Source organism: Chinchilla lanigera, unplaced genomic scaffold, assembly GCF_000276665.1.
Source record: "Chinchilla lanigera isolate Chin_1 unplaced genomic scaffold, ChiLan1.0 scaffold00120, whole genome shotgun sequence".
Lineage (NCBI taxonomy): Eukaryota > Metazoa > Chordata > Mammalia > Rodentia > Chinchillidae > Chinchilla > Chinchilla lanigera.
This window is the reverse complement of record NW_004955521.1, coordinates 926098-943957: the sequence shown is the minus strand read 5'-3', so window position 1 is coordinate 943957 and position 17860 is coordinate 926098. Positions and strand designations below refer to the sequence as shown.

General features: G+C 38.8%; 1 protein-coding gene across 1 annotated transcript in view; it reads right to left on the bottom strand.

Annotated features, from left to right (window-relative positions):
* Positions 1–9845: 9845 nt before the first annotated feature.
* The window catches only part of Snx2 (sorting nexin 2), a 63644-nt gene continuing 55629 nt past the window's right edge, over positions 9846–17860 (bottom strand). Inside the window, exons 12-15 of the mRNA XM_005409303.2 lie at positions 14865–15008; positions 13605–13685; positions 13425–13496; positions 9846–10343 (exon numbers count right to left, since the gene is read on the bottom strand). Coding sequence (XP_005409360.1) covers positions 10293–10343; positions 13425–13496; positions 13605–13685; positions 14865–15008 — 348 coding nt within the window. The 3' untranslated portion in view covers positions 9846–10292. The remainder of the gene's footprint in view (positions 10344–13424; positions 13497–13604; positions 13686–14864; positions 15009–17860) is intronic.

The following is a 17860-nucleotide window of genomic DNA, read 5'->3' as shown; positions in this document are numbered from 1 at the left end:
GCCCAGGCTGGCCTACTGCTTACAATGATTCTCCTGCCTCAGCCTCCTAAGTGCTGGGATTAGAGACATATGTCACTATGCCTGATTACCCTTCACAATTTTCTGTAAATCAAAAACTAAGATTTATTTTTTTAAAAATCACAATTTAATGCACTGCAGCTTTAGCTGAGAACGTATTTACACAGGCACAGTACTGCACATATTGAGCACTGCTTTAACCCAACACTGTAGCGTAACTGTGTGAGGGGCAGTGTGCAATGCAGAGAGGCCGCAGAGGCAGCGAGGTCAGACTGTGCAGCAGGATGGAGGCGAAGGTACACAATGGTGGACGGAACAGCTAAACACAGAGGTCATCTGAGGAAGGGGGCTGGGTAACCTGGGGACGTGGCCATAGAGCCTCGGCATCTGTTATTCAGCCTTTTCAAATGCTAGCTTTATTTTCAGAGTATGCACATATACTAATCTGGTAAAATAAGCATTAATTTAAAAATCAGAAGATGCATAATTGTTTTTATATACCAACAAGCAAAAATTTCCCAAAATATTAAGAAGTCAAAAAGCAAGTTTTAGCCAGGCATAGTGGCACATGCCTGTAATCCCAGCACTTGGGAGGCTGAGGCAGGAGATCCCTGGGAATTCAAGGCCAGACTGGGCTACAAAGTGAGCTCAAGGCCAGCCTGAACTGCACAGTGAGACCCTGTCCCAAAAAGACAAAACAAAAGCAAGTTTATAGATACCTCAAAAATAAACCTAAGGGTGTTTACTAAAAACCATAGGCAGTTGTTCCTGGTGTTGATCTTCTTTTCTTTTTTTTGTACTGGCACTTGAGCCCAATACCTCATGCATGCTAGACAAGCACTCTACTGTTGTAACCTGACCAAAGCACCGCCATCCTGTTCTGTATGCGCCATTTTCCCTCACCCTCCAGTCACCCATTGTACCCTCAAAACCCCCTGCTAAAAATCCTCTGCTACAGTTCCTAGGCAATGCAAAACCACAAGAGCCAACTTGTTAACTTGATGTTCTTGTGAAAAGCGTCGGTTCTGAGAATTATAACCACCAAAAGTACCTAGCACTCTGCAAAGACAAGATCTGGGTATTGAATGCTCCCCTCTGTGGTTTTTCACTTTATAAGCTCCTCGCTGCTTCTCCTCAGGGCGCAGCATGCAGAGCCCGTCTGTACTCTGTGCCGCTGGGTACCAGCTTAAATAAAGCGCTATTTTTTGCAAAGAGATGTCTCATTCTTTTGGGGGGTCCTTTTTCCTCGATAGAGCATCTACCATGAAGCTACATCCCCAGCCTGTTTTTATTTTTAGATGATCTCATTAAATTACCCAGACCTGCCTCAGCCTTCCAAGTAACTGGGATCACAGGCTTCTGCTGCCATACTGGCTGCTTATTCCTTAAACAAGCGCTAATGCACTGAAGAATCATGTCACTTCTGAGCCACGTTTCCTTCTCTGCCCACTCTGCCTTCCTATTCTCTCATCACCAAGCTTGCACTCACTCTATCTCAGTTCTCCAGCACATGCTCCCCACTCACTCTCATCTTCACTTCTGTCAACTTTCTCAGTTCTCACCTCAATCTCTTCCTCCTTCACGCTCTTACACTTTCAGCAACTCCCTACATAAGAAAGCCAACACTGTTATAGGTGTTTGTTTTTATAGTCCAGGTTGGCCTTGAACTCAGTATGTATCCCAGGCTGGCCTCAAATTTGTGGCAGTCCTCCTGCCTCAGCCTCCTGAGTGCTGGGATTACATGTGTGTGGTACCATACCCAGCCATTACATGTTTTCTGATGGTTACAGAAAAAATACTTTTTTCTTTGACTGGCTCCACAGTAAATTCATGATTTCGAAATGCATTTGAAAATCAGCACTCAGCACTTCTCTTGCTCATCTCTTTTTCCTAAGTACATGCCACTCTTTCAGCCTCTAATCTACATTGGCCTAACAATCCACTTTAAGGCTATGATACCTATAATCTTCATCTCCAAATATGCCCATTTCCCTTCCTTTTCAAATGAAGACATATCCCATTCATTCACTTGTTTTGCTTTTCTGAGTCAGGTGCTGTGTAGGTTGGCTCTCCAACTGCTGACCATCCTGCCTCAGCTTCCTGTGTGGTGGGATTGCAAGCACCCACCACTATGCCTAGCTTCCCCACTTCTGTGGCACTTTCCACCTGACTTATTTTTCTCTCATTGCTGAGACAAAACACCTGGCACCCAAAACTAAAGAATGAGAGGTTTATGTTGCTCAGTTTATAGAGAGAGGTTTCATTCTACAATCAGCTGGCTCCATGGCAGGGTGGCATGGCAGAGTGGCAACAGTTGAAGGCAGCAGGAGACAGCAAAGGCAACAAGAGCCAAAGGGGAAAGAGCATGCCTCTTTTCCTCCCTTATGTTGTTATGGAGGCTACCCACCCTGGAGCAGCTGTAGCACCCACACCCACCATCTCTGTGCCCTCCTCTTGCACAGGCTCAGGATGTTTTCAAAGTGAGGATCCTGGCTCCCTGCTGAGTCCCTTACTTAAGCTTCTAAACTTCTCAAATTGACACAGTGTATCAACCATTATATCCTAGAGCCAGCTGCCCTAGGGCATGTCCTCTACACCCTGTGATGTAGAACTGCTGAGTCACTTAGTTAAACTTCTAAGCATCTCAGGGTGACACAGTGAATCAACCGTAACACTGACTTCTCCATTCTTCCCTTAGACATTAGTTTTACCCAGTAAGCATGTTGTTCTCAACATGAATAGAAGACAGGACAAAACTTGCCTGTCTCGTTCCCTAAAGTCTCCTTTCCTGTTTCTACTGCTGTGGCTCAGGCTCTCACCACTTGGCTGGATGGTTTGCAAACCCACAACTGTTTCTCCTGATCTTTTCACTCTTCCTTCATTGGATTTTTTTTTTTTCCGGTAGCAGGAAACGAACTCATGATCTTGCACTTGCCAAGCAGGCGCTGTGCTGCTGAGCTAAATCCCCACCCCCACTTCACTGGATTTCTATTTTCCTTAGGCTTCAACATACTCAAGGCTTTCTTGCTTGTGCTATACACAAATAAATTTTCTTCCCAAATTATCACAGTTCTACCTCACCCTTTCTTGTCTCCAGGCTTTTGGAGAAGGCCTCTTAAGATTTACTGACCACACTTCCTTAACTCCAGTGGGGTTTCTCTACAGGCTGATCTGTGAGTAAGAGCTCTTCCCCTCAAACCCCACCTCAGCCCAAGCTCTGGCAGCACATGTGGGGTACAACGGCTTGGGAAGGAGACTTTTTGTTAAACACATCTAAACCCCAACCAAGGGTAAGTTTATTGTCCTGAAGAAGCCCTAAAAATTGGTGATAGAGAGGAAGATGTGCCTTGCTCAGTACACTGTATGAAGCACAGCTAAGCACTTTCTAAGCAAATCCTGTCAAGTACGCGAATTTCATGCTTTATAGATAAGGAAACTGAAGTTTTAGGAAAAACAAATGAATGCGCTCTAGGTCAGTATTTTAGGTGCTAGAGTGAGGATTAACTACAAGGGCTGGGTGCCTCCGCTCTTGATTGTCCTATTGTATTGTCTTGGCTGTAACACACAAGTTTCTATAAGGAGCTGGGCACAGTGGCGCATGACTGAAATACCAGCACTCCTGCGGCATGAGGATCATGACTTCAAGACCAACCTGGATTACATAATGAGTCCTGTCTGAAAAAGCACAAAAACAAAGAAGGGCCCAGTCATTCCTCAGAAAATGTATACTAGTCAAAGCAGGCCACACAGTAATAAAGACACCAATCAACACAGTCTAAAAGGAACAAATTGTTATTGCAATCCTATTTGGCGATCAAAAGATTGCTTCCTTCTAACTAATGGAAGTATTTAAAGGGAAAAATTTTAAATGCAGATTTTACGTTTGGCCTTAAATTTTAAGGGATGGGTAAGATTTAAACAATTGCCATGAAAAGGAAAAGTAAGATTGCCAAAGATAATTCAAGGGCTATCACTACCAGAACAGTAAACCAGGACTGGATAAAGCATGCTTCCAAGACAGGGACTTCAATGATTAGAGCAATAGGTGAGTAAAGGTAGAAGGTAAAAACAAAGACAGTTAAGGGAACTGGAGGCCAGATTTTGGAGCATCTGGGCCCTACTGGTAGACTGTTGGGAGTCCATTGAAGATTTCTGAACATACTGCTGTACTGACAGTTCTTCAGGAAGATTAATTTAGCAACATGGCAGTAGTACAACTAGCAAAGTAGAGACAGACTATACATTATGCTATTTCAGATTTAATATTTTTCTGAACTTTTTTTTTTGGCACTGGGAATCGAACTCAGGACCTTGCCCTTGCCAGCCAGGTGCTGTGCCATTGAACTGTATCACTGGCCCTGGTCCCAAGATCTTGATGATTGCACACAAACAGTAGAAATGAGATGGTGGCTATCCCAGAAATACAATCAACTCAAGTGGTCTTGTTGGGGTACCTAAGCAAAACGGTATGCACTTGGCTGTATGTTTCAGTTACATGAGACTGGGAAACCTTTAGAACTGAAATGTAGCTGCAGATATAGCTCAGTGGCACAGTGCCTACCCAGCAAGCACAAGGTCCTGAGTTCGATTGCCAGTACAAAAAAAACCCCTAAAATTTACAATCTAAGTTTGGTTGAAAAGCCTGTTGGCCTACATGCATACACATGTACGTATAAATAGACACATTATATGTGGATACACATATGAGGGCATTTGAAGTGAAGATCTGGAAAATAAAATATAGGTTAAAATCAAGATAACTTGAGACGACTATGGAAGCAGTAAGGAATTTATTAATTTTGTTAAATTCTGTCTGAATGTAACATTTACTGAACAGTTACATATATATACAAATTTAAAATATGCCTTTTCCCACTCAAAGTACTCTTTCAGAATAACCCATTAACTTGCCTTTAAAAAATGATTTTCTACACATTAACAAGTGAGCAGCTTCACCTTGACTGATTTTAATTACAGTTCCCATTTTGCCCAGGTAAGAGAAATATTTAAAGATACTCTATAGAGAACTTTTAAAATGTGACATGAGAAAGGAAAATGAGCATTTTCAAATTTCATGTGGACTAAAAAATTAAGATAGCAAGCCGCAACTCCCTTTCTACAAGATTTTGTACTTTAGATTCTGAAGCAACAGTTTCAAGAAACAGGTTCTCTGTGTTCCACAAACTCAGAATTCTACGTTTCCATGATTAGAACAGAAATCTTAAAAACGTATACATAGAGGCTGGGGATTTAGCTCAGCGGCACAGCGCCTGCCTGGCAAGCGCGAGGTCGTGAGTTCGATTCCCGGTATCGGAAAAAACAAAAAGTATACATCAAGGAAGAATGTTCACACCTGGTTACAATTTAAGGTGAAAGATCATTTCAGTCATGACTTAAGCTCTGCATCTACTAATCTGTAAACCCAGGCGGCTTTACTAGACAGTCTGTAAGTTTCCTTCTGACAGTAGTTATAATTTATTTGTAGTAATAGCCGAGTACTCTTACAAAAACTGCTACAAAGCTTTGTGAACTAAATCGTTCCAACACCCACGTGCCTTGTTCAGCTTCTTCACTGGGCTCAAAGTGGTAAACAAATTAGTTTGTGGACTTTCACTTGTGTTTCTACAGGCACTGTCTAACCCTGTGGTGTCCAGTATCAACAGCCTTTTACAATGTGGCCAGTCTGAATGGTGATGTACTGAAAGTACAAAACACGCACTATCGAAGATTTTTAAAGCACCAAATACTCCAACAATACTAATATACAGGGCTACATGTTAAAATAGTATTTTGAACCTACTAGGTTAAAGGTTAATTTTGTTTTTACTTTTCAAAATTTGGCTACGTAAAATATAAAAATTGTGTGATGGGATGAGCGGTACAACGGAGCCCCTAGTGATGATTCTTTAACATCATTACGCAGATGAAATCCATTATGGAGTGAACTTGGAGCTTTGTTACTAAAGGAGCTGAACTCCTCCCCTTGTTCTGCCCTCCACCCACACCCTCCCCTCTCACACTGGTATGGAGGCGTTTTTTTTACAAACTCACAACAATGAAATCTTAGACGCTGCCAAACATACATAAATTGTATGTGTGGTTCACATTGTTTCCATTGGTCTGAATTTTAAGGACTTCATCCGCATGACCTCATCTTCCTGGCCCTGATCACAAAGGTAGGCACACATTTCCTCTACTGTCATTCCCTTTTCTTGCTATTCCTATGTCTGGCCAATTATCTACCTTCATTTTTATTTGACATCATATCCTTCACTATAAGGGCTAGAAATGATTTTATTCTGAATTTTATGTAACAAAGAGGGTGGTGATTCTATTCAAAATCCTCAAACGGGCTGGGGATTTAGCTCAGCGGCACAGCGCCTGCCTAGCAAGCACGTCTGAGTTCCGATTCCCGATACTGGAAAAAAACCAAAACCAACCAACAAAACCAAAATCCTCAAACACTGTGACACAGATAACACCCACATCTTGACTGGTGAACATTAAATGGAGATGCCTGGTTTCTAAGCCAGTAGCAACAATCAATGGGGGCCACCCCTCCCTTCGTTCCCAGCAGCCCCTCCATCAGCTGGGGCACGGTGCAGTGCACAGCCTCCCCCAGGGCTCCGACCCACTCTTCACCACTTGCCCGACCTGCTAATCACAGACTGCCAGAGGACGCAGGGACAAAAAAAAGGAAGGCCACCCTTTAGCCCACTCAAGGGCTTATGGAGACAGAAATGTGGACGTCTTTACAATTCCTCTAGATGCTACAATCAGTAACTTTTTGAAGGGATGTACTTTCCTTAGTCTGTTCATCTCTTCTTTTAGAGAAAGCTGATTATACTGAGGTTATTTCATATTAAAAACCACCTATAAGCAATTTAAGGAACTTGGAAATCTTTACTACAGCAGGGCATGAAGTTTAAGGAGAAAGAAACCGGGGTACTGTAAGACACCATACACACACCGTCAGTACACATCAAACTACAGGGTCCGAAGTCAGTGAAAAAGGAAATCAAGCAAATGTTCGTTTATGTGTTGGAAAGCATACTTTAAGTGCGCTGGTTTTTCTTGTTTTTGAAACAGGGTCTTGTTATGCAGTTCACGCTGGCCTCGAGCTCACTTTATAGCCCAGGCTGGTCTCCAGTGAAACGGTCCTCCTGTCAGTGCTGGGATTAAAGGCGTGCATCACCACGCCCGGCATGTTTTAAGTATTTGTTTTTCTTTGACCTTACTGATAGGAAATGGTCTTTGATAGTTCAAGCAGAAAGGCACTTCAGGAATCAGAGAAGTTTTATGCACTTGTTTTACAGATAGGCTATACAAGTGATATACTCAATATCATAGAGCTATTAAGTGACAGAAACAAGACGGAATGCATTAATACGAGGTCCTGAATTCAATTCCCAGTACCCCCCCAAAAAGAACATGTAAGAATCTCAAATTCAGGTTTTTCCACTAGATTAACTGTCACGTTAAAAAATACTTAAATAAAAAAAAATTTTTTTTGAGATAGGGTCTCGCTATGTAGTTCAGGCTGGACTTCATGAAGCTCATTTTGTAGCCCAGGCTGGTCTCGAACTCACAAGGATCCTCCTGCTTCAGCCTCCCGAGTGCTGGGATGACAGGCATGCACCATGACGCCTGGCTAAAAAAATATTTAAATTTCAATCTGTAAAATGAAAATATTAACTTGTTTGGAGTGAAAGCATTTTAGAGATATGAACATAAAGATTAGTGGAATGCTAAAACATTAAATTATTAAAATGGTGGGTATCACAGCTGCATATGATTTACTTAAAACTTCCAACATATACTTTATACATGTCAGAGAGATGAGGTCTGGAGCAGAGTCTGATCTGTTTCTTTCCTTAGCTTCATCAAGACAAAGTACTGACCATTCAGGTACCTACCAGACATTCTTGTGAATATACCACAGCTGAATGGAAGATTCTGGCTTGAACAAATAATTACACCGTATGTAAAATATCTTTGGAAGGAAATAAAAAACTAGGACATCATTCCACTGAGCTGCCATTCTTGGGAAGCCTGCCATTCTTGGTAAGCTGCCCTCTCTCTATATGTATTTTTTTTGTTTTTTTTGAGACAGGGTTTCACTATGTACCCCAGGCTGGCCTTGAACTTGCAGTGATCCTCCTGACTCAGCCTTCCAACTGCTGAGATTATAGGCATGCATAACCAGCCCAGCTTGCTCAATAACAGAGCATTTGAACTATTTCTGTTTCTAGTTTCATAGAAGAGCAAACATTATTTTATACATTCTGGATTTTTTTTCTTATTCATCAGGTCTTAATTATTTACTACGTATCAGGCACCCTTCTGGGTTCTAGCACTATACATGTTATACCTACAGCAGTCTAGACATTTTAACTAAGATACACTGAGAATACTGTGCTGTGTTAATTTACCCAGTAAGGTATTAAGGGGAGTGATTCAGTCACACATACCTTACCTTACTCCTGTGGAAGGGAGACGTGGTCATTAAGCCCAAGAAGTGGGGTGTGATTTTGCTTATTTGTTTTGAGATGGGTTTTGCTATGTTGCCCAGGCTGGTCTCAAACACTCCTAAGCTCAAATGATCCAGCTGGGATCAGGCATGTGCCAACACACCCAGCAACAGTTAAGTGTTTTTTGGGTTGTTTTTTTTTTTTTTTTGAGCATGATAGTGTAACACTTATTGAGGGAAATGAGAGAAAAAGAAGAAAAGGAGTAGTGAATGTTTATTGAGGAAATGAGAAAGAAAAGAAACAAGAGGAAACAAAAGCATGAATAGAGAAGATATATCCTGCACACAGGAGGGGCCACTGCAAGAGCAAGGGGTAGTCAACAGGGAGTGTTTTTAAGAATACTTAAAAAGGAAGACAGAAAGGCAGGAAGGAAAGGAGGGAGGGAAGAAAAAAGAGGAGGGGAGGGAAGGAGAGGGGAGGAAAGAGAAAAGAACTTTGACTGCGGTCATAACTTAAATTTTCAACACCAAGGACTGGATACAGTAACCTAAACAGGATACCAAATCCAAGTGTGGTGGTGGAATAGCCAAGTGTGGTGGTACACACTCGTTCTCAGCACTAAAGAAACTGAGGCAGGAGGATCACTGTAAGCTCAAGGCCAGCATGAACTACACAGCTAGACCCTGTCTGAAAGTAAAAGTGGGAAGAAAGCTGCCAAAGACAAATTAAATTTCACTTTACTTCAAATTTGTGCTGTCTTTGGTTACTCATCAAATCATACTCTATTTTTTTTTTTTTTTTTACTCGTTTATTTTTTTTGGTACCAGGAATCAAACTCACGACCTCGCGCTTGCCAGGTAGGCACTGTGCTGCTGAGCTAAATCCCCAGCCCCTATCGTGCTCTATTTTAGCATGTTACCTACCACTGTGTAAACTGTGACCACTGATGATCTACTTTTAGTTTAAAAAACAAAAAGGCAAGGAATAAATTAAATACAGGCAACGTCTCAGATTTTGCAGATAATAAAAAAGGGAAAAATCCACAGAATTGACAACAAACACGAGTAAGTTTCTTCCTAATACTTACAGAGGGTTCTTAAAACAGGTGGATTAAAACAAGCAAGGACAAGTACTGTCTTCGTACCTGAGGCAATCGAGAGATAAATGTTCTTTGATTTATCGTGTTTTCATAAGAAAACAGAAGTGTTAGTCATTCTATAACATATGAGTTCATCTTTTTCTGTCAATTAAAATACTTAAGGAATCAGTGTCAACTATATACATTTAGAAAAAAGTTTCTTCCTATTAAAAATATTCCTACTATGTTTATATACTCAAATAATTTATAACTAATACTTCACAAGGAATAACATTTTATTACTGTGATCACAAAATCATAATTTCTGTACAGGAATGTAAAAGTGAACATTAATGCATTGATAATTCATTTCATTGAGGGGAAACATATTACTGAACATATAAAGAAAAAATATTGTAAAATTTTCTGGCCTTGCAGTGCACATTTTAGTGCAAGTATTTAAGACATAATAGTGTTCAATTCAGCAAGTATTGCAGAATGTCATGCCACAGTCCACTTAATTCAGAGATGATCAGGACATGCAGCTTGTAATAAAATGTCAGAGTGTGTGTGTGTGTATATATATATATATTTATTTATATGTAAAAAACCACATGTAATTCATAAAATATAGAGTGGTTTATTTGGATGGTTTTAAGTGATTCACTGTAGAGTCAGGATGACTGGCCACATCCAGCATTGTCTTCAGTGGGACAGTCCTCTTGCTAGGCAATGGCTTTGGCCTCAGGCAGGAAAGCCTCCCAGTATTTTATCAGCTGTGGATGGGAATCAAAATAAAATATACTCGCATCAATTTCTTGTTATTCTAATGCACATAACCTGTAATAACACTTAAAAATTCTATATAAAATTCTGCATAAATATCAAATAACAGCACTTACTAACATATGGTTCTTTTTTAATTAACAAAATAATTGAAGATATTTATGGGAAAGGTCTGGTTCTTAAAATCACTTCCTTACCTGAAGACCATTCATACAACTCATTTATAAATTACTTAAAACAAATTTCATGACTAATTTGTTTCTGACATAAACTGTATAACTTTAAAAAATATAATACCTTAGGTCTTTTTTATTCAAAAGTCTATATAGAAAATACTGTTACCAAATATTTTTAAAAATTTGCTTAAAAATACAATTCTGACCTTTTCCAACATGATGTAGTTGCACCACCTAATCCACAGTATATTCACATTTTTTGTTACTGTTGGCAAGAGGAATGGAATAAAAGAAGAAAAGAAAATATCTGAGCAATAAAAAAATGGGACGGGAAAATGTTAGCTGCAAGATCATCCACAGGAGAGATTTAGGTATAAACTAAAGTTAAGTTAAAAACAAGTATGAAAGTTATGTTTAAAACCATTTCTTGGGGGCCGGGGATTTAGCTCAGCAGCACGTGAGTTCGGTTCCTAGTACCGGAGAAAAACCAAAAAACCAAAAAAAAATAAAAATAAAAATAAAAAATATTTAAAACAAACAAACAAACAAACAAACAAACAAAAACCATTTCTTAGTTGGGCTGGGTGTGGTGGCGCAAGCCTGTAACCTCAGCACTTGAGAGGCTGAGGTAGCAGGATCAATGAGAGCTTGAGGCCAGCCTCGGCTACATAGCAAAGTCCTGTCTGAAACCAAACCAAACCAAACCCAGTTTCTTAGTTGGGCATGGCATGGTGGCACATGCTTATAATCCCAGCACTGGCAGGCTGAGGCAAAAAGATGACCAGGAGTTCAAGGTGAGCCTGGGCTACATAAATGTGAGTTCAAGGCCAGTCTGAAATGCACAGGAAGACCTTGTCTCAAACACAAAGAGGTGGCTGTACTGCATGCAGCTCTCTCAAGGGTTCTTGGTTCTGTTCTTAAAGCCCCAAGATCCCCAGGATGCTGCCAAAACACCCTGCACCTTCTATGGCTTTATTAAAGCAGTATGTATGTGCGTATGTGTGTACAGCACATTTATTTGAGAAAGGAAAAGTGAAGAGTGGGAGAGAGACTGGCTCTGCAGAGTGAGCTTGGGCCAAGTAAAGAGAAAAATACGAAACATAAACAGACACGCTGCCTCTGGGAAACAGCGTGGGGTATCATGGAAAGCTACAAGAGCCAAAACAGTATTTATGAATTAAATTACACACCTATGGGAGACACAACAGAGTAACGTTCTGAATTATACACACAGGCATTTACAGACATTTTTCTGACCATATCTGAAATTCGCAGCTTTTCACAATTCATGGGTGCTCTAGGAACGTAACCCCGTAAATTTCAAGGGTGCACTGTTATCACTGTTCACCCTTTGTTATCACTGCCATGTACTGAATGGATGTATGTATCAAACTTGGAGTATAAATAAAACAGATTAGCATATGTCTTAAAACATTCTGAAACAATTATTTGAACTTTTTCTTACTTCCTATGTATCTATTTTTTCACTTTGTGGTTATATTTTGAGTTTCTCACATAAGAGAAACTGTCCAATATTTAAGCATGCATGTCTAACTTACTGTACTTAACAATGTTTTCAAACTCTGTCTACAAAGGCACCTCAAGTTTATCTTTAAGGCACAGCAGTACTCCACTGTGTACAAATACCACATTTTACTCATCTGTTAATGGACACATACACTGTTTCCACGATCTCACCACATACTGAACTAAAGTCATCATTGATCAAAGACCTAACTGTTAAAAAAGAAACAGTCTACTGGAAAATAAAATAGGTATTGTAACTCTTGAAGACATGGGTGTAGGCAAGGACTTTCTGAACAGAACTCTAATGGCACAAGAAATAATACTGAGAATCAACAAGTGGGATTGTAACAGTTTGTATGGAGATATCCAAAGCCTCTGTACTTACAGGTGGGGCTTTGGGGAGGTGCTGATTATGCATGTGTGTGATAACTCAATCAATCCAACAACTGGTTCAGCATAGTTCTGGGAGTAGGTAACAGGAAGGCCTACCCTGGGTGTGGGTGGCAACCAACCAACAGGCTTATAGCATGAAAAGAATAAAAAGGGAAAAAAAGCTTGCTGGGTCCAGCTTGCTGCTTCCAGCCTGCTGCACCAAGAACCGTTTTCCTCTGCAATGCCCTGCTGCTAAGAAGCCCTGCCTTGGAGCCAGTCAACTATGGACTAAAACCTCTACTTCTACAAATTGTGAGCTAAGATAAACCTTTTTTCCTTTAACTTGTGAGTTTCAGGTATTTCATCTCACCAAGAGACAGTAACTAAGACAGCAATCATATCAAATTAAAAAGCTTCTGCACAGCAAACCAAGAATTAAAAAAACAGAATGGGAAAAAAATTTTGTCAGCTATTCCTTGGACAGAGGACTAACACTGAAAATATATAGAGAACTAAAAAAAAAAAAAAAAAATAGATTCCCCCAAATCTAAAGACCCAATTTAAAAATGGGCAACCAAAACGAACAGATACTTCTCAAAAGTAAAAATGGCCAGTGGGGCAAGGTGTCACGTGCCTATAATCCCAGCACTCTAGAGGCTGAGGCAGGAGCATCACCATGAGTTTGAGGACTGCCTGGGCTACACAGTGAGACACTGTCTCACAAAATAAAACAAACCAAAACAACCCACAAATGGCCAATAAACACATAGAAAAAGTGTTCAACAGTGCTGGCCATTAGAGAAATGCAAATTAAAAGTATAGTGAATATCATCTTAATCTACAAAGTTTATATAAGTTAGAATAGCTAAATGTTGGAAAAAGCATATGTCTGTTTCTTATTCGTCTTGAGCTTAAAAGCCTATTTCATTAATTATCTTCTTTAAATTGGAAAAATATACCAAAAACAAATTCTAGGAATTTACTGAATTGGCTTACCTGTTGCTGTGCTTGTACTAATGATTCTAAGTACTTGATGATAACAGCTTTAAAATCCTTCACTCGTTCTTTCTGTTGAGTACAACACATGCCAAAAGTGTGTTAACAGAAAAATAAATTTAATTTCACCATATGTACCAAAATGTGACCATGTTAAGAAAAATGAAGTTTTATACATGCCTCAAATCTTCCCACTTCTTTTCGAATTGTTTTAGAGATCTGTTCAAAATCTCTTTCTCCTTGTTGTACTTTTGCCTCCCACTAATAAAAACAAACAAAAGAACAAATACTTCATTTCCCTGACAAAAATACTATAGTACCAGCTGTGTGGCATTCATTCAGTTTAAACATAATGCCTACAAACACTGAGATGGCTTGATACTGGCAAAAACCAACTTAGCACCAAAGTTGTACCTTACTTCCCTACTGGTAAAATGCACATCAGCCTGATTTCCATTAATATTTTTCACTACTAGATTTCCTCAGGTTATCAAATTGCAATGCTTAATGAACTGCAAAGTCCATAGCTTAATTAGATAGGACCTAGAGAAATATTTTAAGCATAAAACTCACTATCAAATAAACCAACAGTGTTGCCATACAATCTTTTCATTTTTGTATCAGCATTTCAGAATATAGTTAGTATTAATTTCAAGAACATGTTCATTAACTGTATGCCTGTGGAAATACTTTAAAATAGGAAAATGACAAACATTTAAAAAACATTTTTGTAATGGTAGAAAGAGTAATTTTAAAAAAAGTGGAATTATGGTATACTGAAAACCCATCATTTAACATTAAATTCAGTATAGAAACAACAAAATGTGATTAGTGACCAATGGAAGAGCTAAAATAAAGTAAACTAAAGATTTAAGCAATGAAATGTATTTTTTCTCATTATGTAACCAGAACACTGGTACATACTCTTCAAAGAGCAGGTACATTTATTTTTAGCAATATAAAGATTGTCCTACCTCTTCAATTTCCTTATTGAAGCATGGCAAAAAAAGTATATAAATTATAATAAACTTATATAAATTTATTAAAATACCATATATAATACATATATATGGGGAATAATGTTGCCTGGACAACTAAATGTGGGATAAGTCTATCTCTAAAACCACTTTCAGATGCAAAATGAGTAATCATTTGAAATAAAATTAACCATATAAAAGGAAATCTATAAACAGTAATGTAAGGCTTAGTTTTAGACTGTTTTCTTGTATGCTGCTTTATCCGGTCTAAAATCATATGAAGGCAACAAAAGGGCTATGGAGATTTTAATGGTGATCAAAATGCTAAAAGTAACTCTAACACAGTTCATAAATATATGAAGAAATAGCTAAGTGTTGAATGGCTCAGAAAAAAAGTTATGAAAAATTATGCACAGATGAATAAAATGAAAAACTCTGAGAAAAGAAAGCATTAAGTAATCACCTCTCTTATTTCATTTTTAGCTTGCTGGATTTTATCTGGTTTGTTAGCGACCATCATTTTTGCCTCGGTTTCACGTTTTTTGAGCAAAGTAATTTGAGCATCTTCCCATTTTTGCCAGCACTTCATTCGATGGTCAAACACACCCTGTAAGCAAATGACATGATGCTGTTAAGTAGCACTGTAGAATACTCCATTACACTAGAAACGCCATGATACTGACAACAGTAACACCACATATGTAAATGTTACCCTAATATACTGAGGTAGTGAAAATAAGCATGCTGATGACAAGAACACACTTCCACATTCACTTGCTTAAAACAAAAACTATGGGTGAAAAAGTAACTCAGAATTTAAAGAGCAAAACAAAACTCATTTCACTAGCCTAAGTTTTTAAAATTTAATTAACTAATTTTTTTTTTCTGGAGACAGGGTCTGGATATATAGTCCAGGCTGGCCCTGAACTTGGAGAATCCTCCTGCCTCTACCTCTGCAGTGCTGGGATTACAGGTATGCACCATCACACCCAGCTACTAGCGTAAGTTTTAAATGCAATTACAAGGTTTACAATAGTAGCCTTGTGCTTTGAAAAAGGAAAATGCTAATAGGAAAATGATGTTGTATCTACATTGAACATTTCTGGGCCAGGCTCAGGGGCACAGAGCCTGCTTGGCAAGTACAAGGTCCTGAGTTTGATTCCTGGTGCCAAAAAAAGTTCTCCTACTAGATAATCTCAAAAGCAGATTTAAATGTTAGGAATATGTTGGAAACTGAAAAAAAGATGAAAAAATCTCAGATAACGTAAGTAAAAATGTGGTAGGACAGATTCCAAGAACACTTAAAAAAAGAAAGTAGGGGCTGGGGATTTAGCTCAGCAGCACAGCGCCTGCCTGGCAAGCGCGAGGTCGTGAGTTCAATTCCAGGTACCGGAAAAAAACAAAAAAACAAAAACAAAAAAAAAAGAAAAGAAAGTAAATGCTTAACATTTAAATTAAAAAATAAGATAGCTCTAATCAAGATAAAAAGGGCAAAAGAGCACCTACATCTATACTCTTTAATATGGAAAACTAACTGAAGAAACAGATGAAGAGATTCTAACAGAACAAGTCAATTACATCCACAATTTCTTTCAAGGAGCCTGGCAAAGCAAGGACAAGCATACAGAGAAAGTGTACATGAAATATGGACCATTGGACAGTTATTAGAAGTCTCATAAAAACAGTGGGAGGAGGAGCTGGGATTTAACTCAGCACCTGCTTAGCATGTCTGAGACTCAGGGCTCAATTTCAAGCACTGCCAATAAAAAACTCCCCAAACAAACAACCTGGCAAACAAGCCTGCAAAATACACTAAGAAGTCCTTCTCTAGCTTGGGGTTGGGTCTATATTAACACTGTCAGTATTTACTAACTGAACAAATGAAGCAAGATTAATACATTAGGTAAACTGGAAAGTACTACACCAGAGTTATTTTTATTCCCAGGAAAAAACTTTTTCAATCAAGCAGCAGTAAATAAATAGATGTTCCCACACAGCTCTGCTCAAAAGACAAATACACAGTACATTAGAGAACAGGGGCTTGGGGTATAGTTCAGTGATAGCTCAACCTTTATCTAAAATGTGTGAGACCCTGGGTTCCCGTCCCAGTAGCACAGAACAAACCACCCTTTGCAGGTTTAGTGCTAATCCACTCTATCCTGTAAAAGGGATAGTTTTACATTGACTGTCCACTGTCTTGCCAATTTATAATATATATTTGGTCTAGACTAGTCAAGCTTAGAGGTGTGAAAGTTTTCCTAACCCACTAAAAATTGTTTTGTTTTTGGTTTTTTTTTTTGGTCTTTGCTAGATAGGGTTTTACTATGTAGTTCAGGCTGGCCTTAAACTCACTTTGTATCCCAAGCTGGCCTTAAATTCACAGCAATCCTCCTGCCTCAGCCTCTTAAGTGCTGAGATTACAGGTGTGTACCACCATGCCCAGCTATCACCAAGAAATTTGATGCTGCAATTTTGTTACCATATTCAATGAAATCTCAAAGTACACTGCCCAGCTTCCCAGGGTTCTGAATATATCAAATAATAAAGCTTTTAAACTCCTTGAGAAACACATTTAATAGTGCTATATATAGTTAAACACACTACAATAAATGTAAAATAATATGGATTTATATTTATAATATTTTATAATTTAGGATCCCCATCAAAGATCTTTTAAGAAGAATTCCAGTACTAAAATCATCAAAACCACCGCTCTCAATTTCTGGACCCTACTTTAGTGGTTCACAGATGACCAATACAAAAAAAAAGTACTTATGTAACTAAAACGTAGAGTCTTAAAAGTTAGACTAGAGCATGCACTGTACACAAAGAGACTGAGGCGCTTTCTGCACACAAGCCCAGCCTTGGAGAACACTGAGTCAGGCAGCAGTCATCTCTCCCGGCATGCCTCAGTTTCTGCTGCTCTTCGTTTCCCACTTGAGTGGCAGGTGTTAATCGCCAAAGCTATAGCAGTTTCAAAACTATCATTAGAAAAGCACTCGATATGAATAAAACACAAGTTCAAACAGAATTAAATATTTACTAGGGACAGATATGATAAAAAACCAAGAAAAACTGGGCAAAAGACATACAATTCACTCACAGAAAAAATGTAAATGGTTTATGATTTGTCAAGCTATCTAAATTCACACTAACTTAAGAAATCACAATTTTGTAGGGTGTGGTGAACATACATGTATAATCCCAGCATCTTGAGAGGTGAAGGGAGGATTACAAATTCAAACCCAGCCCAGTTAACTTTAGAAAGACTCTGTTTCAAAACTAAAAACAGGGCTTAAGATATAGCTCAGAGTGAAGGCTTAAATTTAATCTCCAGTACCACAAAAAAGTAAGTATGACCAAAATTGGTAAGCTTTATCAAATCTAAGAAAGCAGTCTGAAGTGCTAAGACTCCTATAGTAATAATTGTTACCGTTACTTTGAAAATAAAATGCTCAA